At 42.6% G+C, this 27,552-nt stretch overlaps 3 protein-coding genes and 1 long non-coding RNA gene across 8 annotated transcripts in view; 2 read left to right on the top strand and 2 right to left on the bottom strand.

Moving 5' to 3' along the window:
- Positions 1 to 7,617: 7,617 nt before the first annotated feature.
- On the bottom strand, positions 7,618 to 15,166 carry LOC139530737 (protein archease). Of its 3 annotated transcripts, none has more exons than XM_071327399.1 (7): positions 14,846 to 15,062; positions 14,451 to 14,475; positions 13,799 to 13,920; positions 13,482 to 13,564; positions 13,044 to 13,096; positions 12,726 to 12,762; positions 7,618 to 10,094 (listed from the first exon to the last, which is right to left on the bottom strand). In XM_071327399.1, exons 1-7 carry the CDS (start codon positions 14,925 to 14,927, stop codon positions 10,008 to 10,010), a joined length of 489 nt encoding a protein of 162 aa, XP_071183500.1. In that variant the 5' UTR covers positions 14,928 to 15,062; the 3' UTR covers positions 7,618 to 10,007. The 3 variants fall into 3 exon arrangements, with proteins under 3 accessions (XP_071183500.1, XP_071183501.1, XP_071183499.1); XM_071327398.1 differs by lacking the exon at positions 7,618 to 10,094 and adding an exon at positions 10,437 to 10,869 and having other exon boundaries at positions 14,846 to 15,166; XM_071327400.1 differs by lacking the exon at positions 13,044 to 13,096 and having other exon boundaries at positions 14,846 to 15,145.
- A 268-nt stretch (positions 15,167 to 15,434) lies between these two features.
- LOC139530736 (histone-binding protein RBBP4) lies at positions 15,435 to 19,287 on the top strand. The gene is made up of 10 exons (XM_071327397.1): positions 15,435 to 15,586; positions 16,059 to 16,206; positions 16,610 to 16,755; positions 16,897 to 17,070; positions 17,168 to 17,283; positions 17,378 to 17,538; positions 17,659 to 17,785; positions 17,883 to 17,960; positions 18,079 to 18,324; positions 18,533 to 19,287. Exons 1-10 carry the CDS (start codon positions 15,571 to 15,573, stop codon positions 18,593 to 18,595), a joined length of 1,275 nt encoding a protein of 424 aa, XP_071183498.1. The 5' UTR covers positions 15,435 to 15,570; the 3' UTR covers positions 18,596 to 19,287.
- LOC139530738 (uncharacterized) lies at positions 18,582 to 24,959 on the bottom strand. Its single transcript, XR_011666114.1, has 3 exons — positions 24,851 to 24,959; positions 20,025 to 20,396; positions 18,582 to 19,738 (listed from the first exon to the last, which is right to left on the bottom strand). It is a non-coding gene; the product is annotated as an uncharacterized lncRNA (long non-coding RNA).
- Positions 23,592 to 27,552, top strand: part of LOC139530735 (NHS-like protein 3) — a 34,334-nt gene continuing 30,373 nt past the window's right edge. For 2 of the 3 annotated variants that reach the window (XM_071327396.1, XM_071327395.1), the window contains exon 1: positions 23,592 to 23,880. The gene's annotated coding sequence lies outside the window, so the exon portion shown is untranslated. The remainder of the gene's footprint in view (positions 23,881 to 27,552) is intronic. The other variant, XM_071327394.1, reaches the window with a different exon arrangement.

Below are 27,552 nucleotides of genomic sequence, written 5' to 3'. Positions count from 1 at the left end.
TTAGTCAAATTTCTGACCTGCTAGAGCTACCCCGGTCAACTGTAGGTGCTGTTATTGTGAAGTGGAAACATCTAGGAGATAGGGCTGGGCGATATGACGATATATATCGTGTGACGATAGAGAAACGTCTATCGTTTCATATTGTGCTCTATCGTTTATTTTGTTTTGTCGCAAATCACACTCTTTACGGCAATATTTTTCGTCAATTGTTTTGCATTTTTCCACATGAAAATTTGCAACACAAACAAACGTGACACAGAGCACGGAGACACGGAACTCATGCCTGAAAGAGGGGCAATTTCAGTCGCATGGACGTGGTTTGGGTATGAAAAGTCTGACACGGACCAGTAAACCGTCCACTGCAAAATATCCCGCAGGCCGGTCCCGACAACAGGCTCAAACACCACTAACTTATTTTACCACCTACGCAAGAATCATGTGAAACAGTAAAGAGAGAGTCTACGGATGAGACCCAAAAAAGTACAGTCGAGTGCTCAAAACAAACCCCCGACTCAGACGTTGCAAGAGGCTTTTGCCCACGGCACACTATATGGCAAAGAACCATGAAGATGGAAGGAGATAACCACTGCCGTTACAACTTACATCTGCAAAGACATGGCCCCAGTTTACACGGTCGAGAAACGGGGGTTTCGTGAGTTGGTGCTAACACTCGACCCAAGGTACTAAATGCAAATTGATATGTGACACGTATTAATGCCAAAATAACATGCAAAACAGGCAAGCCCCCCCAAAAAAATATATATTTAATTTGTTTGCAACTATAACTTAAGTGTTTTCTATTTACCTTTTTTCTATTTTATACTTTCATAATTTATATTTTGTTACATGCTTAATTTATAATTTGCACAGGTTCTAAATAAAATAAATAATCAAATATGAGTAAGTACCTTTTTTATTTGTTGAGTATAATTCAAAATGTAATAAGAAATAGGCCTTTACATGTGGTCATTTTATATAAACTATTAATTCATTGAATTGACAGAAAATGTGTTATATCGTGATATGTATCATTATCGGGATATGAAATATGGCCAGCCCTCCTAGTAGGGCTGGCCATATCGCCCAGCCCTACTAGGAGCAACAAAAGGCTCACAGAACGGGACCACCGAGTGCTGAAGCACGTAAAAATCATCTGTCCTTGGTTTCAGCACTCACTACCAAGTTCCAAGCTGTCTCTGGAAGCAACGTCAGCACAAGAACTGTTCGTCGGGAGCTTCATAAATTGGGTTTCCATGGCCGAGCAGCCGCACACAAACCTAAGATCACCATGCGCAATGCCAAGCGTCGGCTGGAGTGGTGTAAAACTCGCCACCATTGGACTCGCGTTCTCTAGAGGGATCTGGCAGTCTTACACCATCTGGAAGTCTTACAGACAAATCTGGGGTTGGCGGATGCCAGGAGAAAGCTACCTGCCCCAATGCATAGTGCCAACTGTACATTTTGGTGGATGAGAAATAATGATCTGGGACTGTTTTTCATGGTTCGGGCTAGGCCCCTTAGTTCCAGTGAAGGGAAATCTTAACGCCACAGCATACAATGACATTCTAGACGATTCTGTGCTTCCAACATTATGGCAACAGTTTGGGAAAGGCCCTTTCCTGTTTCAGCATGACAATGCCCCCGTGCACAAAGTGAGGCCCAAACAGAAATGGTTTGTCGAGATCGGTGTGGAAGAACTTGACTGGCCTGCACAGAGCCCTGACCTCAACCCCAACAAACACCTTTGGGATGAATTGGAATGCCAAATGCGTCCAGGCCTAATCGCCCAAAATTTGTGCCTGACCTCAATAATGCTCTTGTGGCTGAATGGAAGCAAGTACCCGCAACAACGCTCCAACATCTAGTGGAAAGCCTTCCCAGAAGAGTGGAGGCTGTTATAGCTGCAAATGGGGGACCAACTCCATATTAATGCCCATGATTTTTGAATGAGATGTTTGACAAGCAGGTGTCCACATCCTTTTGGTCATGTAGTGTATTTTCCTTCTTTATTATTTTCCTCTAACCCTACCAACCCTCTCCCTAATTGGAGTAAACTAATGGAGAACAATACTTAGGCTTCTACTTCCAGGTTATACAGTTGAAGTCGGAAGTTTACATACACATAGGCTGGAGTCATTAAAACTCATTTTTCAACCACTCCACAAATGTCTTGTTAACAAACTATAGTTTTGGCAAGTTGGATAGGACATCTACTTTGTGCATGACACAAGTAATTTTTCCAACAATTGTTTAGACAGATAATTTCACTTATAATTTACTTTATCACAATTCCAGTGGGTCAGAAGTTTACATACACTAAGTTGACTGTGCCTTTAAACAGCTAGGAAAATTCCAGAAAGTGATGTCATGGCTTTAGAAGCTTCTGATAGGCTAATTGACATCATTTGAGTTAATTGGAGGTGTACCTGTGGATGTATTTCAAGGCCTACCCTCAAACTCACTACCTCTTTGCTTGACATCATGGGAAGTATAAACATCATTGGACCACGCAGCCGTCATACCGCTCAGGATGGAGATGCGTTCTGTCTCCTAGAGATGAATGTACTTTGGTGGAAAAGTGCAAATCAATCCCAGAACAACAGCAAAGGACCTTGTGAAGATGCTGGAGGAAACAGGTACAAAGTATCCATATCCACAGTAAAACGAGTCCTATATTGACATAACCTGAAAGGCCGCTCAGCAAGGAAGAAGCCACTGCTCCAAAACAGCCATAAAAAAGGCAGACTACGGTTTGCAACTGCACATGGGGACAAAGATCGCACTTTTTTGGAGAAATGTCCTCTGGTCTGCTGAAACAAAAATAGAACTGTTTGGCCATAATGACCATTGTTATGTTTGGAGGAAAAAGGGGGAAGTTTGCAAGTCGAAGAACACCATCCCAACCGTGAAGCAAGGGGGTGGCAGCATCATGTTGTGGGGGTGCTTTGCTGCAGGAGGGACTGGTGCACTTCACAAAATAGATGGCATCATGAGGGAGATAAATTGTGGATAGATTGAAGCAACATCTCAAGACATAAGTCAGGAAGTTAAAGCTTGGTCGCAAATGGGTCTTCCAAATGGACACTGACCCCAAGCATACTTCCAAAGTTGTGGCAAAATGACTCAAGGATAACAATGTCAAGGTATTGGAGTGGCCATCACAAAGCCCTGACCCCAATCCCATAGAACATTTGTGGGAAGAACTGAAAAAGCATGTGTGAGCAAGGAGGCCTACAAACCTGACTCAGTTACACCAGCTCTGTCAGGAGGAATGGGCCAAAATTCACCCAACTTATTGTGGGAAGCTTGTGGATGGCTACCCAAAATGTTTGACCCAAGTTAAACAATTTAAAGGCAATGCTACCAAATACTAATTGAGTGTATGTAAACTTCTGACCCACTGGGAATGTGATGAAAGAAATACAAGTTGAAATAAATCATTCTCTCTACTTTTATTATGACATTTCACATTGTTAAAATAAAGTGGTGATCCTAACTGACCTAAAACAGGGAATTCTTACTAGGATTAAAAGTCAGGAATTGTGAAAAACTGAGTTTAAATGTATTTGTCTAAGGTGTATGTAAACTTCCAACTTCAACTGTACATACTACATACAGTACATTTCACAGACAGCATATTTTACATGAGTTATCTTTTGTTTGTTTTTAGTCCTAGTCTTCAGCTACCCTCAACCCCTCCCATCTATCTCTGAAGGCCATCCAGTTTTAATTTCTAGCTGACATATTTTTCTACTGTGCTGTGATGTTTCTGAACCTTTCTCATAGTCTCTACAGATTGTAAATGAAAGAAACAATTTTTCTAAGAGTATTATTATATTATTGATGGATTGACTATGACTTTTCAAATCACCCAGCAGGGCTATTTGCAGAGTTGGCTCCAAGTAAATGTTGCAAAATGGTGGCGATCACACTAGTTGACTGTCCCTCATGTACTGTTTCTACAGCATTAGTGGATTCCGGTGCCGCAGGAAACTTTATTGACCAGACCCTTGCCTTCTCTCTCAACATCACCTCATATCCTCTCCTTTGCCGGTTCAAGCCCTCGATAAATCGGCCATTAGGTTCCGAGACCATCACACACATCACCAAACCACTCACCCTCACCGTGGTGTCCATCCATCAGGAGAACATCACCAGCTCACAAGATCCTCCTTGGCTTCAATGCCACAACCCCACCATCTCATGGTCATGGATGAAAATCAGACTCTTTACCCGAATGCCGGAGGACCTGCTTCCCCATCCCCTGTGGTTCCATGTCGGTTGAAAGTCCTCTGGTTGCCCTTCAGCCCAACATCCCGGAGGTAAACCAGGACCTGTGGGAGGTATTTTCCATAACACACGCCACCTGTCTCCCTCCTCATCGCCCCTGGGACTGTGCCATCGACCTGCTTGCAGGCTCTGCTCCCCCGCGCAGACGCATCTACCCTCTGTTGGTGGCTGAAACCCAGGCCATGGAAGATTACATTCATGAGGCGCTCCAACAAGGTTTCATCCGCACGTCCTGCGTCAGCAGGTTTCTTCTTCGTGGCCAAGAATGATGGAGGGTTAGGCCCATGAATTGATTACAGAGGACTCAATGAAATTACCAAGTACAGTTACCCTCTCCCGTTGATGCCGGCAGCCATCGAACAGCTCCACGGTGCCCGGTTCTTTACCGAATTGGACCTGCGGAGTGCATACAATCTCATCTGCATCCGGGAGGGGGATGAATGGAAGACAGCTTTTAGCACGATGTCTGGTCACTATGAGTTCTTGGTGATGCAATTTGGCTTAGCCAATGCTTCGTCAGTGGTCAAGGCATTCGTTAACGAGGCGTTCCGGGACATGCTCGGACGCCAGGTGGTCGTGTATATCGACGACATCCTGGTCTACTCGGCTACCTTGGAGGATCACATCGCTCATGTCCGAGTAGTCCTGGGATCAGTTTCAGGAGCTGAGTGAGCAGGTGATGGCTCGGGTGGATATGAGAGGGGATGTGGATAGTATGAATAACTGGGTGAGAACAGTGTTAGTGGGGGCATCTACTGAGGCTGTACCTAAGAGTTCAGGAAGGAGGAGGAAAGCAGTCCCATGATGGACAGAGGAGTGTGGGGCAGTGGTGAGGAGTAGGGACAGGGCATTTAGAATACTGAAAAGGACGTATAACTTCCAACATCTGATTCAGTATAAGCAGGCCCAGGCCCTGGTGAGGAGAACTCAGGCAAAGAGGTCATGTTGGCATCGGTTCTGTGATACTATTGGAAGGGCAACACCTGTGGGAGAAGTGTGGGGGATGATTAAGAGGATGAGCGGGGTCAGAAGGGAGTGCGATTATCCAGTGTTGACGAGGGGGAAGAATGTGGCAGTAACAGATGAGAAGGCAGAGACGATGGCCAAAGCATTTGTCCAAGTGCATAGCTCAGCAAATTTGTCAGAGGAGGGGAGAGAGAGAATGAGAGAAGAGCATCCCGGAGTGCTGGATAGGAGGGAGGATGTAAATGATGCATTGAATGCACCATTTCATGGTAGAGGTGAAAACGGCAATAGGTAAGGCTGGATTAACTTCACCTGGGAAAGATGAGGTGTGCTATGCTATGTTAGCCCATTTTAGAGATAAAGCACTGGATAAGGTATTGGTGTTGTACAACAGAGTGTGGGAGGAGGGGAAACTACCAGGCAGCTGGAAGGAGGCAGTAGTGGTACCAATCCGGAAGCCAGGGAAAGACCCAACGAGGCCAACAAGCTATCGGCCAATAGCTTTAGCATCACATGTCTGTACGATTATGGAATGCATGATTACGGAGAGTCTAACTTTCTTCCTGGAGAGCAGGGCGCTGGTACTTCCACATCAGTGGGTTCATGAAGGGTAGAGGAACTACGGACCCAGTACTCTGCTTAGAAGCAGAGGTCAGGAAGACTCGGGTGAACAAGGATACTTTTTTGATTATTTGGAGAAGGCGTATGATAGGATGTGAAAGGAGGGGTTGTTAATCAAGCTTGATATTATGGGGGTAGGAGGAAGAACGAACAACTGGATAAAGGATTTCCTGTTTGGAAGGTCTATCCAGGTGAGGGTGGGGAAGTCTCTATCAGGCAGCTACCTGGTGGATTATGGTTCACCTTAGAGGAGCGTGATTAGTCCTCTGTTGTTCTCAATCATGATCAATGATGTTTACTCTCAGGTACAGACGGATATTGGGAGGTCATTATTTGCAGATGATGGGGCCTTGGAAGAGGGGAAGAAATGTGCCTTACATAGTCAGGAAGGTACAGGAAGCAATTGATGAAGTAGAGCGGTGGGCATTAATCTTTACCAGGAGGAAGATGAGGTATGCTTGAGGTTATATGGGAGAAACTTGGAGAAGGTGACACTAGACTGACCTGGGCAGAACACATTGAGAGAGTGGTGGGAAAGTGTTAGAAGGTGCTAAATGTGATGCGCTGTATGACGGGGAAGGAGTGGGGCTGGGCGTTCCTCATTGAGGACCATGTATGTTGCATTAATCTGATCTGTAATAGACTGTGGCAGTATAGCGTATGGTTCGGGAGCCCAGACATCATTGGAAAGGCTAGATGTCATACAGGGGCAAGGACTCAGAATATGTAGTGGGGTGTTTCGGACCTCCCCAGTGGCTGCACTACAGGTGGAGATGGAGGATATGCCATTGAGAATTAGGAGACAGCAGCTGGCAATTAATTATTGGGTCAACCTACAGGGACATGGGGTGACTCATCCTGCAAAAGGGATTTTACAGGCATGCTGGGAACATGAGCGAAGACAGAACACAAGCTTTGGGTGGGTGGGTAATACCCAGACGAAGGAGATGTGACTGTATGGAAGGGAGTTTAGTCCAACAGTAGCTATTCCTGTAAATCCACCATGGCTACTCCTGACTCCAGTAGTTGATCTAGAAGTGTTGGAGAGACTACAGAGAGATAGGGAGGTGTTGATCCATCTGATCTGTTTAAGAGACATCTGGATACTGTGCATCAGGATTTTGTGGCCATTTACACAGATGGTTCAAAAGATCCAAGGACAGGATGTACTGGGTCAGCATTTGTAGTGCAGGAATGTGGGGTGGCAAAACACCAGTCTCAACTTCAACAGTGAAGAGGCGACTCCAGGATGCTGGCCTTCTAGGCAGAGTTCCTCTGTCCAGTGTCTGTTCCTTTGCCCATCTTAAGGTTTTATTTGCCAGTCTGAGATATGGCTTTTTCTTTGCAACTCTGCCTAGGAGGCCAGCTTCCCGGAGTCACCTCTTCACTGTTGACGTTGAGACTGGTGTTTTGCAGGTACTATTTAATGAAGCTGCCAGTTGAGTACTTGCGAGGCGTCTGTATCTCAAACTACACTCTAATGTACTGTCTTGCTCAGTTGTGCACCAGGGCCACCCACTCCCTTTTCTATTCTGTTTAGAGCCCGTTTGCGCTGTTCTGTGAAGGGAGTAGTACACAGAGTTGTACAAGATCTTCCGTTTCTTGGCAATTTCTCGCAAGGAATAGCTTTCATTTCTCAGATAAAGAATAGACTGATGAGCTTCAGAAGAAAGTTCTTTGTTTCTGGCCATTTTGAGCCTGTACTCAAACCCACAAATGCTGATGCTCCAGACACTCAACTAGTCTAAAGAAGACCAGTTTTATTGCTTCTTTAATCAGGACAACAGTTTTCAGCTGTGCTAACATAATTGCAAAATGGTTTTCTAATGATCAATTAGCCTTTTAAAATGATAAACTTGGATTAGCTAACACAACGTGCCATTGGAACACAGGAGTGATGGTTGCTGATAATGGGCCTATGTACATCTATGTATACATTCCATTTTTCTTTTAAATCAGCCGTTTGCAGCTACAATAGTCATTTACAACATTAACAATGTCTACACTTTATTTCTGATAAATCTTATGTTATTTTAATGGACCAAAAATGTGCCTTTCTTTCAAAAACAAGGACATTTCTAAGTGACCCCAAACTTTGAACGGTAGTGTATATTCTACAATAATCCTGAAAGTCACCATTTCAATATAAAAAATATATAAACCAAAAATGAACATGTTCACTCAGGTATCTTTACTCTCCAGAAAAAGCCATAATGTGTTTGATTCAATCGGTATGAAACATCTTGGCCGAAGCACTGCATTTGTCTGTGATGGGGTGGATCCCAGCCTGGATTGTTTGATGTATTTTTAATCAGAGAGGTGTGGCACCTGAAATGCTTAAATAAATATCTAGCTGTACAAATACAGTACATATGACAAAAAAAACTGTCAATGCCCCTGCACTGTCTCTCAACAAAAAATCATTTAAAATCCCTACAAGTACATTCATTATTGTGCCATCTTAGTAACAGATTTTTTTGATGATTCTGTCTCTTGATACTTTTTTGATTAATTTGTGATCCTTAAAAATAACAATAAAAACCTTAATTATTGGCATTCCTCAATCAATACCGCTCAGAGCACTTACGAGAAGAGCCAGATGACTTACACTATATATAGAAAAGTATGTGGACACCCCTTCAAATTAGTGGATTCGGCTATTTCAGCCACACCCGTTGCTGACAGGTGTATAAAAATCGAGCACACAGCCATGCAATCTCCATAGACAAACATTGGCAGTAGAATGGCCTTAATAAAGAGCTCAGTGACTTTCAACATGGCACCTTCATAGGATGCCACCTTTTCCAACAAGTCAGTTCAACAAATTTCTGCCCTGCTATAGCTGCCCCGGTCAACTGTAAATGCTGTTATTGTGAGGTGGATACGTCTAGCAGTGGTAGGCCACACAAGCTCACAGAACGGGACCGCCGAGTGTTGAAGCGCGTAAAAATCGTCTGTCCTCGGTTGCAACACTCACTACCGAGTTCCAAACTGCCTCTGGAAGCAACGTCAGCACAAGAACTGTTCGTCGGGAGCTTCATGAAATGAGTTTCCGTGGCCAAGTAGCCGCACACATGCCTAAGATCACCATTCACAATGCCAAGCGTCGGCTGGAGTTGTGTAAAGCTCGCCGCCATTGGAAACGCATTATCTGGAGTGACGCTTCACCAACTGGCAGTCCGACAGACGAATCTGGGTTGGGCGGATGCCAGGAGAACACTACCTGCCTCGATATAGAACATACTGTTCTATAGTTTGGTGGAGGAGGAATAATGGTTCAGGCTGGGCACTTAGTTCCAGTGAAGGGAAGTCTTAACGCTGCAGCATACATTCTAGACGATTCTGTGCTTCCAACTTTGTGGTAACAATTTGGGGAAGGCCCTTTCCTGTTTTAGCATGACAATGCACCTGTGCACAAAGCAAGGTCCATACAGAAATGGTTTGTCAAGATCAGTGTGGAAGAACTTGATTGGCCTGCAGAGCTCTGACCACAAACCCATCAAACACCTTTGGGATGAATTGGAACGCCGACTTGCGAGTCAGGCCTAATCGCCCAACATCAGTACCCAACCTCACTACTGCTCTTGTGGCTGAATGGAAGCAAGTACCCGAAGCAATGTTCCAACATCTAGTGGAAAGCCTTTAAATGTTTGTCATTTAGCAGACGCTTTATCCAGAGCGACTGACAGGGGCAGCTAGGGTTAAATGCCTTGCTCAAGGGCACAACGACATACTTTTCATCTAGTTGGCTCAGGGATTCTGCCACCTTCCCAGAAGAGTGGAGGCTGTTATAGCAACAAAGGGGGGACCAACTCCATATTAATGCCCGTTATTTTTGGAATGAGATGTTTGACGGGCAGGTGTCCACATACTTTTGGTCATGTAGTGTATCTTGAGCAGTTACTCTGCTGCTGCTGATGTTTGCTGCTCTCTGGATATCTGTCTGTAAACAATTAAAATTCAGGGAAATATTACACTTCACTCATCCAGTTAACGCCTATGCTGTTGCCCTAAATCAAATGTAAATTTTCAAAGCCTATGCTGTTGCCCTAAATCAATCACACAGGCACATATAGGTTTGTTTCTATTGTCCTGTTCCCTTCTGGGACCGTTTCTCAGTAGTAGTATCCTCAGATGTCAATGATGGCAAAGATCTCGGGCTTGTCGATGTCATGGATCTGCATGGCTGAGTAAGTGATGGCCTTCACTTCTGTCCCCTTTAGGGACAATATACACATAGTTTAGTGACACTTTCAAAAATACAAACTATTGTAATCAGATAACTCCTGAATCAATGAAAACAGTCTATGCTTACTAATCATGTATGTAGTATAATATTTCAGTAACAGAATACATACAGTGGGGCAAAAAAGTATTTAGTCAGCCACCAATTGTGCATGTTCTCCCACTTAAAAAGATGAGAGAGGCCTGTAATTTTCATCATAGGTACACTTCAACTATGACAGACAAAATGAGAAAAAGAAATCCAGAAAATCACATTGTAGAATTTTTAATGAATTTATTTGCAAATTATGGTGGAAAATAAGTATTTGGTCAATAACAAAAGTATATCTCAATACTTTGTTATATACCCTTTGTTGGCAATGACAGAGGTCAAACGTTTTCTGTAAGTCTTCACAAGGTTTTCACACACTGTTGCTGGTATTTTGGCCCATTCCTCCATGCAGATCTCCTCTAGAGCAGTGATGTTTTGGGGCTGTTGCTGGGCAACACGGACTTTCAACTCCCTCCAAAGATGTTCTATGGGTTGAGATCTGGAGACTGGCTAGGCCACTCCAGGACCTTGAAATGCTTCTTACGAAGACACTCCTTCGTTGCCCGGGCGGTGTGTTTGGGATCATTGTCATGCTGAAAGACCCAGCCACGTTTCATATTCAATGCCCTTGCTGATGGAAGGAGGTTTTCACTCAAAATCTCACGATACATGGCCCCATTCATTCTTTCCTTTACACGGATCAGTCGTCCTGGTCCCTTTGCAGAAAAACAGCCCCAAAGCATGATGTTTCCACCCCCATGCTTCACAGTAGGTATGGTGTTCTTTGGATGCAACTCAGCATTCTTTGTCCTCCAAACACGACGAGTTGAGTTTTTACCAAAAAGTTCTATTTTGGTTTCATCTGACATTCTCCCAAAAAAAGTATTTAGTCAGCCACCAATTGTGCATGTTCTCCCACTTAAAAAGATGAGAGAGGCCTGTAATTTTTATCATAGGTACACTTCAACTATGACAGACAAAATGAGAAAAAAAATCCAGAAAATCACATTGTAGGATTTTTAATGAATTTATTTGCAAATTATGGTGGAAAATAAGTATTTGGTCACCTACAAACAAGCAAGATTTCTGGCTCTCACAGACCTGTAACTTCTTCTTTAAGAGGCTCCTCTGTCCTCCACTCGCTACCTGTATTAATGGCACCTGTTTGAACTTGTTATCAGTATAAAAGACACCTGTCCACAACCTCAAACAGTCACACTCCAAACTCCACTATGGCCAAGACCAAAGAGCCGTCAAAGGACACCAGAAACAGAATTGTAGACCTGCACCAGGCTGGGAAGACTGAATCTGCAATAGGTAAGCAGCTTGGTTTGAAGAAATCAACTGTGGGAGCAATTATTAGGAAATGGAAGACATACAAGACCACTGATAATCTCCCTCGATCTGGGGCTCCATGCAAAATCTCACCCCGTGGGGTCAAAATGATCACAAGAACGGCGAGCAAAAATCCCAGAACCACATGGGGGGACCTAGTGAATGACCTGCAGAGAGCTGGGACCAAAGTAACAAAGCCTACCATCAGTAACACACTACGCAGCCAGGGACTCAAATCCTGCAGTGCCAGACGTGTCCCCCTGCTTAAGCCAGTACATGTCCAGGCCCGTCTGAAGTTTGCTAGAGAGCATTTGGATGATCCAGAAGAAGATTGGGAGAATGTCAGATGAAACCAAAATAGAACTTTTTGGTAAAAACTCAACTCGTCGTGTTTGGAGGACAAAGAATGCTGAGTTGCATCCAAAGAACACCATACCTACTGTGAAGCATGGGGGTGGAAACATCATGCTTTGGGGCTGTTTTTCTGCAAAGGGACCAGGACGACTGATCCGTGTAAAGGAAAGAATGAATGGGGCCATGTATCGTGAGATTTTGAGTGAAAACCTCCTTCCATCAGCAAGGGCATTGAATATGAAACGTGGCTGGGTCTTTCAGCATGACAATGATCCCACACACACCGCCCGGGCAACGAAGGAGTGTCTTCGTAAGAAGCATTTCAAGGTCCTGGAGTGGCCTAGCCAGTCTCCAGATCTCAACCCATAGAACATCTTTGGAGGGAGTTGAAAGTCCGTGTTGCCCAGCAACAGCCCCAAAACATCACTGCTCTAGAGGAGATCTGCATGGAGGAATGGGCCAAAATACCAGCAACAGTGTGTGAAAACCTTGTGAAGACTTACAGAAAACGTTTGACCTCTGTCATTGCCAACAAAGGGTATATAACAAAGTATTGAGATATACTTTTGTTATTGACCAAATACTTATTTTCCACCATAATTTGCAAATAAATTCATTAAAAATTCTACAATGTGATTTTCTGGATTTCTTTTTCTCATTTTGTCTGTCATAGTTGAAGTGTACCTATGATGAAAATTACAGGCCTCTCTCATCTTTTTAAGTGGGAGAACTTGCACAATTGGTGGCTGACTAAATACTTTTTTGCCCCACTGTATCACAACCACTGTTGGATAAACAATCTTCATCAGGTCATAAACAGTAATGATGCCTTATGGCCAGGAGGGAGTCAGACAGCAGACCTCTTTGTGGTCAGTTTGCTCACCTGTGGATGCTTGACCAAGTTGAACTCTTCTCCCCACCTACAACAGCAGAGGAAAACAATGTGAGGCATGGAGGGAAGCTGAGAACGAACCAGAACTCCAGGCATAGGAACTCGGGGAGGAAGTAATGATAACATGCAACCCTTGTCTTAGGGGTAGAATGTTCCAACTAAAACCAACCCACCAAATCCCCTCAGACTGTTTCATCTAGGAGTAATGTACATGGCTCAAAAGTCAATGATCAATCACATGCGAGTATAAATTAGCACCACCTAGTGAGCAAAAACTAAATCCTGACGTGTAACTTTAGATCAACTTACCCAATGGAGCGGATTTTGAAGTGCATCCTGTCAATGTGCAAAACTTTAACCTCCTAGAAGACATACATTAAGTTAGGCAATACCTTATTATTGTAACTGCTAAATGAAATTGGTAGTTGCCATGTCTTTTTGAAAGCTTATTACATTTGAAGCATGAGCTATTTGAAGCAAACAATAGCGCTTTGGTAATGAACTGTGTTGTAAGGGATACAAGATAAATAAACACTTCTGGTAAATGTAATGATATGTTATCTTTCAGTTGTAATCAGGTTTCAAACCCAATTTTTTTTTTGCAATGCAATTCTGTGCATGCTCCTTTGACATCATACAATTATACATACAGGCACCAAGAAATCTATACATCTATTGATCGGGGTTAGGAGAGAGAGAGCGAGCTCCATATAGCCTCACTGGAATTAATACGTTGAAGGCCCTTACTCTGGGAATGAAGAAAAGATCTGCACTGAATTTGAATAACCAGTCGTCTAGGAAGTGGAAGAGAAGAGATTCCATGTCATCACCTGGTCAGGAAACAAACAGACATAAGAAAGTATTCAATGCAATGGTAAGTAAAATATTGACCCATATGAAACATATTTACATTACATTTGTCATTTAGCAGACACTATTATCCAGAGTGACTTACATTAGTGAGTGCAAATATTCCCCCCCGTACTGGTCCCCCATAATGTACTCCAGACATGTACTGTCCCTATGAGTATTATGCCTGTTTTCAGTCTGTTATTCCATCTCACCTTCTGACTCCACTTCTACTGTGTCAATGGGCTCCACCGTCTCTGTATCTGTCATATACCCAAACATTGCCATGGCACACTGCTCAAAGGCCTCCTCCAGCGAGTCTCCCCAAGAGTGGAGCCTAGGAACATACATAAGAGTTATGACACAGATGCAAGACAAACACACTGGGTGTAACAGTTTAACTTTAGTCCGTCCCCTCGCCCCGGGCGCGAACCAGGGACCCTCTGCACACATCAACAACAGTCACCCACGAAGCATCGTTACCCATCGCTCCACAAAAGCCGCGGCCCTTGCAGAGCAAGGGGAACCACTACTTCAAGGTCTCGGAGAAAGTGACGTCACCGATTGAAAGGCTATTAGCGCGCACCACCGCTAACTAGCTAGCCATTTCACATCCGTTACACTGGCACAGACGTCAATTCAACGTCTATTCCACATTGGTTCAATGTAATTGAATTGAAATGACGTGAAAACAACGTTGATTCAACCAGTGTGTGTCAAGTTGGAAGCCACTCCGTACGGTCAAGTCACAGATTGCTGCTCTGCATTAACAGGTAGGCTTTGGGGATTTCACAATAAAGGTGTAACCACCACAGTTAAGGGTAGGAGCAGCAGTTGCTGTGGTTCATGGGTAGTCAGTCCACTTACTGTACATCAGCAGTGTGGTCCAAATCTAGAGAGAAACCAAATTACAAGATGAATAGATGGATAGATCAATTATTCAACTCATTTTACTACAATAAAGTAGAGTGGGCTATAGGTAAACATTCAATCCAATAGGTAAATATTCAAACCAATATGTGAGGGTATTAATCTACTAGGCCTGGCTACAATATAAATGTGTCAATGAAGCAATTTCTGATGGTAGAGCTGTCTCCTCCACTAAAGATACTCTTCCACTGAACATTTCAACAGAAACCCATTCATGTACTACCTGGTGAAATCTCAAATCAGACCAAAGCAAGCTAACTAGCTAAAGATGTAAGTATAGCTTGTTATCAAGCATGTTCATTACAGATTAGCTACACAAGTTCGCAACTCACATTCATACTTCTTGTTGATCGCCGGGTATTTCGACTTGGTAGCTTTCTGTGACTCGGTGAGATCAAGCTCACGATCATCCATTGTGATTTCTTTAGTTGATTTGAACCCTAAACTACTGAAACGTATACTTGCTGTTGCAACATGTATTGTTTCAGGAAGTATTGTCAGTGTAGTGACCAATCAGGTACCAAAGATTGCTCTCCTTCTACTTCTTTGATATAATGGCGTTCGCAACAATTATATGTGTATTCCGCCACCTACTGTGCGGGTGGATAATAAAGATCCCCGAAATGAAATAATGCGGGGTAAAAATATAGTTTTTTGCTGTGTCGTCACTAGTTACCACAGCCACGGAGCCATACCCCCTACCTTTTTAAAACAATTTATCTTATTAAGATTTGATTTTAAACCTAACCAATAACATTAACCACGCTTGCTAACCCGAGACTTAAACTAAGACCAAAAAGCGAATTTTGGTTTTCATTAATGTTTACTATATAGCCACTTTGTAGCTGTGCTATCTAGTGGAAACATTTTTGGTAACCCGGAATCCTGTCGGAGCCTTTTCTTTGACAAATACATATACGACATCTTCCGGTTTAGTTGACGGTGATTGGCTATTTAACCTCTATAGCGTTCCCGCCAAGGTAGCCCGGCTGCGTGCTTGTTCTCCGCGAAGCGCTATTTCTGAAAACAAAGCTACTTGTGTAATATTATCAACGCCATGGCTGATAAAGAAGGTAATTTCATGCTAAAGTGAATTAGCTAGCTACCAAGGTAGGCCAGGAAGGACGGGGGCTCCCGGCGTATTAATCGTGAAGATAATGAATTTATAATTGTATACAAAGAAAAGTACCTAGCTAGCTAGTTAGCAACCAAGGTAAATGTATTCAAAAGCAAAGCGTTGTTTAATGTCAGAGACACAACCTGTTTGGGGGAGTGTAATGAGTTAGCTAACTTTCGCTCAATTTGTCAGTACGTTTGCTAACATCGGGAAAACCCTACTCAATGGGCGTAACTATTAACTAGCTAAGTACGTTTGCTAACATCGGGAAAACCCTACTCAATGGGCGTAACTATTAACTAGCTAGCTAACACTTTCTCAATGTTAATAGGGTGCCCTCAACCACAACTATATTTCCTTTGAATGGGTTGCTGCTAGTATGAGTTACATTTAAATCTGTCTCGATTGACTTTCATTCTGTTTTACAGCAGCGTTTGATGATGCTGTGGAGGAGAGGGTGATAAATGAGGAGTACAAGATATGGAAGAAGAACACGCCCTTCCTCTATGACCTGGTGATGACCCACGCCCTGGAGTGGCCCAGCCTCACAGCACAGTGGCTGCCTGATGTCACCAGGTAAGGTTCATTTGGTACTTTCAAGACAACTGGGAACTTGAAAAAACGAGGTGAACACATGAGTGATCTTCAGGGAGGAAAGTCAGAGTTCTAGGAATATGCCAGAATTTCTGAGTTGGATGACCATTCAAAACTATTTTTCCCAGTTGTCTTGAATGCCGCAACTATCTGTGCATCTCAATATAGGAATACATAGCTAGCTATAGTTCCCATGAATACCAGATACTGGTGCTGATCACAAAAATGCCTTTGCTAGATTACTGAGAGTGCTAAGGTGTCTTTAGGAGGATTGTTTTTGGCCTCCATATGTGTTGCGAAGATATCCTTGTGTAGACCATGTTAAGTTTCTAATGCCCCCTATTACATGTATCTGTTTTGGAACACCTTTTTTCTATATTTTTAGACCTGAGGGGAAGGATTTCAGTGTACACAGGCTGGTTCTTGGCACACACACATCAGATGAACAGAATCACCTGGTCATTGCCAGCGTGCAACTGCCCAATGACGACGCGCAGTTTGATGCTTCTCACTATGATAGTGAGAAAGGCGGTGAGAGAATGTTTTTGATACAATTACAACCTTTCTGTGTAAATGTTTTATGGCTTTGGTTCATTCAAAATATTTTACTGTTGGTAATATACATTAGTCCTTTTTGCTGTAGCTCACTGATCTGACTCTCGCTCCCTTCAGAGTTTGGAGGCTTTGGCTCAGTCAGTGGTAAGATAGAGATTGAAATCAAGATAAACCATGAGGGAGAGGTGAACAGAGCCCGCCACATGCCCCAGAACCCCTGCATCATCGCCACCAAAACCCCAACCAGTGATGTGCTTGTCTTTGACTACACCAAACATCCCTCCAAACCAGGTGGGTCTGCTTACTGCACATTTAAAGTGTATGGCCAGGAAGTCCAAGTCCTGTTTTAAAAATGTTTGGTAATAACGTGTTTACCTGTGTACTACAGATCCATCTGGAGAGTGCACCCCAGATCTGCGTTTGAGGGGACACCAGAAGGAGGGTTACGGTCTCTCCTGGAACCCCAACCTGAGTGGCTGTCTTCTCAGCGCTTCTGATGACCATGTGAGTGACTTGTCACTTGACCCAGAGCAAGTGCTTGAACACTCTTCCTCCCTCCATGTCTTTTCTTTTCTCACCTTGTTTCCCATCTCTGCAGACGATCTGTATGTGGGACATCAGTGCAGTTCCTAAGGAGGGGAAGGTTGTGGACGCTAAGACCATCTTCACTGGACACACAGCTGTTGTGGAGGACGTTTCTTGGCATCTACTGCACGAGTCCCTCTTTGGATCTGTAGCTGACGACCAGAAACTCATGATGTAAGGCTCCATGAGTTAACTCCCCTACAACAACAAAAAACGACCTTTGAATGAGCAACAGCATTGTTTGGTCTTGCTCATTGAACAATAACACTGTTGGTTACTGTGTTTACTGTGCAGTTGGGACACGCGATCAAACAATACGTCAAAACCTAGCCATGCTGTGGACGCCCACACTGCAGAGGTCAACTGTCTGTCCTTCAACCCTTACAGCGAGTTCATCCTGGCCTCAGGCTCAGCAGACAAGGTGGGCTGGATCTCTTACTGCTCAATTCTTACAAGATTCTTTCATATTGTAGTTATTGAAGCAGTAGTGTGGATTTAACGGTTTCTCCCTTTTTAAGACGGTTGCTCTTTGGGACCTGAGGAACCTGAAACTGAAGCTGCATTCATTTGAGTCTCACAAAGATGAGATCTTCCAGGTATGTTAAGTCATGAAGAAGACAATTATTCCCTATGAAGTCTGTTTTGCACAAGCTGTGTGTTGAACCATCTATGACTAACTTGTGTCAAATATTTCTGCTCCTTTCCTCCCTTCAGGTCCAGTGGTCTCCTCATAATGAAACCATCTTGGCCTCCAGTGGCACAGACAGGCGACTCAACGTGTGGGACCTCAGTAAAATCGGAGAGGAGCAGTCGCCAGAGGATGCTGAGGATGGTCCACCTGAACTGCTGTTCATTCACGGTGGTCACACAGCTAAGATCTCCGACTTCTCGTGGAACCCCAACGAGCCCTGGGTCATCTGTTCGGTGTCTGAGGACAACATCATGGAAGTTTGGCAGATGGTAAGACCTTAGGGCAGACGGTGCTCTGTCAAACAGTGGGAGGCTATAGAGAATAGTTTATTCATTTCATGAGGCCTAAGTAACAGGTTTGCAGGGATGGCAGAAGCATTACCATCTTAGTACTACTAGTATTACCATCTTACTATAATATGTAGAATAATTGTTATTTTATTAGTAGGAGTACTAAGAATGTCTTTCCATTTTCCAGGCTGAGAACATCTACAATGACGAGGACCCAGAGGGAGCAGCAGACACTGAGGTCCAGGCATGAGTGAAACTGTTTAGTCACACAACAACCCTCCATTGATCACATCCTCAAATCACTTTTTTTTATTTTCTTTAAAAAACTAAATAGAACACAATGTTTAAATGTCTTTGAAAAAATACATGGTGCGTAAGAGTGGGTTGTTTTGCATTTTTGTAGGGGGAAACAAATGTAGGGGGGAAACAAATGATGCTCATTGTGTTAGTAACATTTATACAGTTTAATTTCATAAGAAATTACATAGATTTTCATTTCATTCCCTTGACAGCTGTATTGTAGGTTTCCCCAATCACCTTTGTATGACTAGTATCCCTGTCTTGCTTTGTATGCCACATCTGCATCGGATTTATTTTTGCTGTGTATGTGTATTCATAATAAACATTGTTTTTACAGTAGACCTTCCATGCACAGTGCAGTTTACAGTTAAGACATGCTGATCTCACAGCCAAGGCCAACTGTCATAATGGCAATGTTAATGTATTAAGAGCAGTTTAAGTAAACCAATCACTGACATTATTGGCTAAATGCACAATCAAGGACACTTGCAAACAATACAAGTTCGGTCTGGAGGGGTTGTGGATAGTCCAGCTGTTTTGTCAACTGTCCTGTACTTCCATGGAAAAGTTATGATTCCCCTTCAGCAAATGTCTTGCTTACTTCAATACAGCCCATGTAATAAAATCACCTTGAGACTCCCAGGAATGTTAATTGTACATGTCAGCCTATCTATACAGGCAATTGTAAGTAGTACAGTCTAAAAATATTAATTTGATAAACCTTCACCCTAAGGGTCAAACGTCCCTTCAATTCTTCCAATTGTCTGTTATGCCTTTTTCTAAAAATGAAGCTTCAGCTTCCTCAGTCTCCTGATGAGAAGAAATTAGAACAGTTACACTATACCTTTACTGGCTCAGGGTATCCTTCCCTGCGTCCTCCGGAGCAGGGCTAGCGGGCACGGCTCATACCAGCCTTCTAGATTCCTCATGCTGCTGCTGCAGGCACAGTGAGGCTTGTTGGCAGTGAGTGAAGTCGTTCACGGCCCAGTGATGGGATGGCGTCGCCCAATCCTTCAGGGTGTTCAGCTGGTTGTGCCGGGTCTCCATAAGCTGGGCTACCTCTGTAAGACTGGACATGGGCCTGGAGCTCCTCCTGGGGGCAGAAAAAAAGAAAAGCGAGTTTCCACTCATGCTAACAGTGATTAACTCAATGACAGGCAGCCGTTAACCGCAATAACAAATCTGTGGTAGCACCCATCAACATAACACATGTCAACACAATGAAACTTCACATCAAAGGGATGACAAAAGAAATCACAGGAAAATGCTGAGAAAATGTCAACACCCATCATACTGTAACCCTTTACTTGGGGTACATAAACTGCATTCTCACAACAGCTTACATGCAATAATGTTGTGGGGTTTCCACTCCACTTTACCTGTGTGACTGTACTGGGCCATCATACTGTTGTGCAGTCAGTGTTAGCTGGCTCTGAATACAGTCTGGCTGTGACAAATAGCTTACTCTTCACCTGTCCCACCTCTATCTGCACCTCTATGCACTCCTCAAAGAGCAGCCTCATACTGTCCATGCTACCCTCCAGCTGGACAAAGGTATGTTCCACCTCAATGATGCGTGCTTGAACCATATATCCGGCACTGTGCATGCTTCTCTCAGAGTGGGTTAGTGCTGCCGACAGGCTGCTCTCCACAGAATGTGCCTCCTACATATGCTCCTCTTCAAAGTGCAAGTCCTCTCTAGACTCAACTTCCCTCCCTCTCTGTAGATCCGTCATTGGTATCTCCATCACCTGTCAAAAGAAGTGGAAGTAGACAAGGATAGGAAGAAGAGGAAAGGGTAAGAGAGAGTTTGTGTTGCACTCACAGATCATCCAGACTGATAAGTCATGGGATCCACAGTGAAATAGCAAGACTTATGATTCATGGGAATCAGAGCTCTTTCAAAGCCAAACTTAATCTATGAAATTGCACAAGAATAGAGTGAGAAAAGCACAAGGATCCAGTCAACATTAAAGATCTGTTTTTGTGATTCCACCATCCTATGAGCTTCTGTCTAGACATACTGTATATTCTTCTCTTATCACTTCTACAGTACGCGTCTGTGCTCCTGATATCCAAGTCGGTCTATACTTACCTCTATCTGATCTTGATATGATATGGCATAGACAGTGACATTCTCAGACACTGTAATATACATGAAGTGTACAGGCAGCTGCATGTCAGAATTTTACCCATGTGTAATTCCAAATTGGACATGAAAACATCTCCTAAAATCATCTTTAATTCGCTTAGCGTATTTGTCAGATAAAGCTATTCTGAACATCGGTTTTATCTTTAAAGTTATTTGTAAAGTGAACGACAAACAGTGCAGACAAAAACAAAGTAAAAAGGTGTGCAGGTGAGGTTTGAAACCCAAGAGGGCTTATATGAAAACCGCACTCAAAAAATAACAATATACACTGTGTACAAAACGTTAGGAACACTTGCTCTTTCCATGACATAGACTGACCAGGGGAATCCAGGTGAAAGCTATTATCCCTTCTTGATGTCACCTGTTAAAATCCACTTCAATGTGTAGATTAAGGAGAGAATACAGGTTAAATAATGATTTTTAAGCCTTGAGACAATTGAGATATGTATTGTGTATGTGTGCCATTCAGAGGGTGAATGGGCAAGACAAAAGATTTAAGTTCCTTTGAACGGGGTATGGTAGTAGGTGCCAGGCGCACCGGTTTGAGTGTGTCAAGAACGGCAACGCTGCTGGGTTTTTCACACTGAACAATTTCCCGTGTGTATCAAGAATGGTCCACCCAAAGGACATCCAGCCAACTGTACACAACTGTGGGAAGTATTGGAGTCCACATGGGCCAGCATCCCTGTAGAATGCTTTCGTCACCTTGTAGAGTCCATGCCCCAACAAATTGAGGCTGTTATGAGGTCAAAGGGGGGTGCAACTCAATATTTGGAAGTTGATCCTAATGTTTTGTACACTCAGTGTATGCACAAAGGTTATAAAAGTGTCAGTGGCACCTTCAACTACAGTGGCAAGAAAAGGAACCCTTTGGAATTACCTGGATTTCTGCATAAATTAGTCATCAAATTTGATCTAAGTCACAAAAATAGACAAACATAGTGTGCTTAAACTAGTAACACACACATTATTGTATTTTTCTTGTCTATATTGAATACATAATTTAAACATTCACAGTGTAACTACAGTTGAGTTGTTTGGAAGAAACACACAACACTGTGTGGAGAAAAAAGGCACAGCACACCAACATCAAAACCTCATCCCAACTGTAAAGTATGGTGGAGGGAGCATCATGGTTTGGGGCTGCTTTGATGCCTCAGGGCCTGGACAGCTTGCTATTATCGACGGAAAAATGAATTCCCAAGTTTATAAAGACATTTTGCAGGAGAATGTTAGGCTATCTGTTCGCCAATTGAAGCTCAACAGAAGTTGGGTGATGCAACAGGACAACGACCCAAAACACAGAAGTAAATCAACAACAGAATGGCTTCAACAGAAGAAAATACACCTTCTGAAGTGGCCCAGTCAGAGTTCTGACCTCAACCCGATTTGAGATGCTGTAGCATGGCCTCAAGAAAGCAGTTCACACCAGACATCCCAAGAATATTGCTGAACTGAAACAGTTTTGTAAAGAGGAATGGTCCAAAATTCCTCCTGACCGTTGTGCAGGTCTGATCCGCAACTACAGAAAACATTTGGTTGAGGTTATTGCTGCCAAAGGAGGGTCAACCAGTTATTAAATCCAAGGGTTCACATACTTTTTCCACCCTGTACTGTGAATGTTTACACAGTGTGCTCAATAAAGACATAAAAACGTATAACTGTTTGTGTGTTATTAGTTTAAGCAGACTGTGTTTGTCTATTGTTGTGACCTAGATGAAGATCAGATCAAATTGTATGATCAATTTATGCAGAAATCCAGTTATTTCCAAAGGGTTCACATACTTTTTCTTGCCACTGTAAAAAACAATATAAATATACATATACATGTAAATATATATATACACATATAGAATACATATGTGTATATACAGTACTAGTCAAAAGTTTGGACACACCTACTCATTCAAGGGTTTTTCTTTATTTTTACTATTTTCTACATTGTAGAATAATAGTGAAGACATCAAAACTATGAAATAACAAAAATATAAATGCAACATGTAAAGTGTTGGTCACATTTTTATGAGCTGAAATAAAAGATCCCAGAAATGTTATATGCAAGGGCATTGAGACATTGCCCAGGCAAAACACAGACCAACAAACTCACCCATATGAAACAATTCACATTGTCACTAACTTTCAAGACAACGATCCAGAGAAATGTTTATCCCAGCAGGTAAATAGCCAGACTGTTTCCTCTTAGACCACCTTCTGTGTGGCTCGTATCTAGGCAAGCCTGTGCAGAGCTGTTACAGAATATTTAGGCTTTTTAAGGTCTGTCATTTATGATTAAGTAAGATAATCTTGATCTCATGGCCTCCATGTAGATCAGTATAAAGAATCATGCACCAATGGGACAAAATGCTGTCCAAGTTGTATGATCATTACCACACATTAGATTGAAGAGAAGCCTATTTGTGCTGATTTATCTGGTCCTTGTATATGCTGTTTTGGTGATAATGAGATTAGATAACTTAATGTATGGCACCTATGCTAAATAATTCAATTATGTGATGAAAATAAATCTAACCTTAATCACTCTGATAGCTGTCAAAATAAGAAGTTACACTATATTCATGTGTCAGAAGTATCTGTTATCATGCCAATCTAAAAGTCGTATCTACACACCAACAAGTGATAATGCAATCTTTAATAAACTTTTGTCGGTGGGCAATAATAGAGAAGAAAAGAGAACGATAACACGTTATATGAGGGATATTTTCCCCGCCACTAGGCGGCTGTCCTCAACATCATCGGTAATTCCTTTCATGTCCTCACCTGTGCGCGCACTACAGCCATAGGTAGGACAGCACAAACGCAAGCATTTTGTCATTTGTTGGAAACAATTGGAGCGTCCGTGTGCAAAACCGATTGCTGTAGTTTGTACAAAACAATTATTGTAGCGTCTCAGCAAAATATCACTAGTCTCCTCCTGTGGCACACTTTGCGGATATGGTTTACCTGGATTTTCAGTCCAGGTTCTGAAAATAAACTTGAGAGGAACGCAGTGGAAACGCTTCGAATGGAAAGCAGATAAAGAAGACGTATCTATCAAATCGGGACCTAAAACTTTTTTTCAAAAGGTAAAACGAATTCCTTTTGAATTCTTTATGTTTCTCATATTTTATGGTCAAAAAGGTTGTGTAACACTGCTGAATTTCGCTTGTGTGTGATAATGAGCAAAGGAATGCAACTTGGTGTTTTATCTCAGTCTTGATTTTATTTTAAAGAGTTCTGACAATTATTCAACTTGTAAATTCATAACTTTCATCACAGAATAACTTTCTTATTATATAGTGAGGAAACATAAGATCTCATTGAGGTATCAACCTTTTAGAATGTGTTAGGCTTTTTGAAATGTGCTACGATTGGCGGTTGATGGTACAGTACAGCTAGAGCGCAGACTAGCCTAAAGACCAGACGTTGAATACATTTGAATTCTACGTCAGGCATAATTGAACGTTTGCATAAGGAAAGTTTACTCTTATGACCTCTACAAGCAAGAATGTTGAATACAATTATATTTTAACTTACTTTACCGGCAAGAATGTTGAATACAATTATATTTTAACTTACTTTACCGGTTGTCTGTGTGGTTGGTCCCTTTACTGGTAGGAATGTGGAATGTGTGAGACAATATATGCACAGGAAAGTATAATTACATCAATTTTTCAAAGCACTGGTAGTGCATTCAAATTTCTAGCACAAGATAAAAATACAGAAATCTGAATGCGCTGTGAATGTTGTCTCACATTCCTACCTGCAAAAGGACCAACCGCACGAACAACCGGTAAAGTAAGGTGGATATTTTGTTTCACATTCCTACCTGCAAAAGGACCAACCGCACGAACAACCAGTAAATCTATTTTTATTCAACATTTTGTCTTGTGGAGGTCGCGAGAGGAAACTTAAAACGATCCAAACGTTAATTTATTTCCGACATTGAATCCAATGCAATTCAATGCTAGGTCTTCAGGCTAAGCACAAAAGAATCCTAGTCACTGAGTCAATACTTTAAAAAAAAAATAATAATCTTAAACCCTTACTGTGTACCTATGTTTGTCTTCTGTTGTTGCATGCCTTTCTGTGTTTTCTGAAATACATGCTTTTTAATTAAACGTTTCTCATACAACCACCGACTGTTTCCTCATTGCTGTTGCTCTAAAATGGCAACTCAGTACGAATGCGCAAATTGAATCTCAACAAGGAAACAGTCGGTGGGTGTATTTGATTAACATTTTATTATAAAGTTTGGATTCAAGCAAGGAAAGGCATGCAACAACAGAGGACAAACAGGTACACAGTAAGGGTTTTAGAATTTGTTTTAAGTATCGATGCATAGCAACTCAAAGGAGTCCGAGGTTCATTTAAAAAAAACTCCAGTCTTCGCTCAACTCAGTTGAGGTACTTGGCTAAGGTACAGCCAACCATGGGCATTTTTTATTTATTTTATTTAACCTTTATTTAACTAGGCAAGTCGGTTAAGAACAAATTCTTATTTACAATGACGGCCTAACCCGGACGACGCTGGGCCAATTGTGCGCCGACCGATGGGACTTCCAGTCACGGCCGGTTGTGATACAGCCTGGAATCGAACCAGGGTCTGTAGTCACGCCTCTAGCACTGAGATGCAGTGCCTTAGATCGCTGTGCCACTCGGGAGCCCAAAATTAATGTCAGAAGTGGGATGCAGGGTCAGAGGTGGTGGAGATTTGTGTAGCTTGGCCTTTGGTGATCCAGGAACAGTTAAACAAACGGGTAGAAAGACATAATCCTAAACAAGTTTTACTAAGGAGGTCTTCACAATGAAAGGCTAAATCAGAGTTTTTCTATTAATTATCTGAGCAGTACTCATGGACACTGACAATCTTATGGCACTGGTGATGTTGGTTGGTACGAGCTCTCCCAGTAAATGGCCACATGGCAGTCTAATTTATTTCCTATATCCTTTATCTTGAGTGAAGATAACCTGACATTCTCAGTTCCCCAGGGTCTCCCTCTGTTGACATACTGTACATTGCCTGTCCATAGACTTTGAACTGGAAGCTTAAAGCATAACATTGTTTTGACTGCAGATCAGTTGGGAAATGTATTGGTGTCTTTCCATGGATAAAGAGTCCTTTTGGAGACAAATTGGCCAGATTGATCAGTCGTGCTAGATGTCGTCACATAATGTCAGTTGCTTGTTCTTTCTCATTAATGTTATTATGGACAACTACAACCTGATAATTAGCAGTAATTACCAGTGTAGTCTGCTAATGAACATTGGCATATAGTCTCTTTCCTGACCATTTCACACAACCCCCCCCCCATCTAACATCTGCCCCTAATGAGTTCACCCTGACCTCTACTGAACAGTCTGAACTGTAGTAGAGACAATATACTTTTGTTTAGGAAGGGTTTGTCCTTTACTGGTGGTGCTTCCTTCTGACCTGGCCACAAGCCTCTGCACAGCTAGGGCCCTGACTTTCCCCCCAGGTTGGAACTTGACCATGAAAAACTCAGGACACTAGTAAGAGAGGGGTGAGGGCATGACAGACCGAGGGTGCTAAGAGGAAGAATAGATCAGTCTCTAGACTGTAGTCAGTGTTGGGAGTTTGCAGCAGTGGAAAGAGAACATCCCGCTATTATGATGGGCTGTAGACGTTCTAATCACAGTCTGGAATGGGCGACAGTCTCGTGAGTGTAGTGGAATCAGCAGTGACTCATGTCTGCAGTGTAGTGAGGAGCCTTCTGTGAGTAGACTGAGTGGCAGACAATAGGTTTAATCAGTGGGATTGGCTGAGTTACTCATCTGTCATCATTGAACCTTTTATCAATATTAATGATAAATCCAGTGAGTTAACTAATTGGCCCTCAATGTGTGTCTCATGTTCTCAGTCTGACTGTCCTTGACGGTGCATAAGTATAAGCTGGGGGACTGTGTTTCAGTAGTATTTGCCAAATGGGACATACTTTCTTTTAGTTGCCCATTTAAGCCTTCTGAAATGTAAAAAAAAAAAAAAACATTTACATAGAGAACATTTGCATCTTTCCACTGCTGGATTAGACTGTTCTCCTGTATTTCTGCATGTCCCATCTAGTTTCCACTATATGGTTTCCTAGTCCTCTCAGCATGCTCTCTGTGTGTGCGTGTTATTGTGGTCAGGGCACAGAGGGCTTGTTTTAACTGGCGAGAACAGAGGCTTCAGAGATGAGTGGCAGGAGAGGATGTATTTTAAGCCACAGCTGTGTTTTTTCCCAGTAGCCACTGTCACTACTGTCAAAATACTTATTCTCCCCTGGTTTTCTTCCAAAAATACAGAGGTCCAGGCTTAGGCCCACAGCAACACTGAGGAGGTCTAGAAACGGGCAGATTCAAGTGCCCAGTTGTGAGAAAGGAGAACAAGAGGAAGAGAGAGAGGCTGAAGGAGATTTGGAAAGGGGAGTTCCTCAGCAATTATCAATCTCTCAGGAATGCAGCCTCTACTCTTAGACAAGCTGCTGCATGGCTACAGTGTCCCAAAAGCACTCAGACTTGAACAAATTTGTGCTCGGCTCCACATATTCCCCCTTACAGCAACAATGACCCTGAATAAGAGTAGCAGAGGGGTGGGATTAAAAACCTCATGATCGGTAATAGTTATTACTGAAAACACTATGTATACTGAACAAAAATATAAACGCAACATGTAGTGTTCATTTCATGAGCTGAAATAAAAGATCCCTGACATTTTCCATATACACAAAAAAGCTTTTCTCTCAAATTGTGTTCAC

The sequence above is a fragment of the Salvelinus alpinus genome, chromosome 9 (genome assembly GCF_045679555.1).
Source record: "Salvelinus alpinus chromosome 9, SLU_Salpinus.1, whole genome shotgun sequence".
Taxonomy (NCBI): Eukaryota; Metazoa; Chordata; class Actinopteri; order Salmoniformes; family Salmonidae; genus Salvelinus; species Salvelinus alpinus.
Note: the sequence above shows the minus strand (reverse complement) of the source record. Positions and strands in the feature narration are given on the sequence as shown.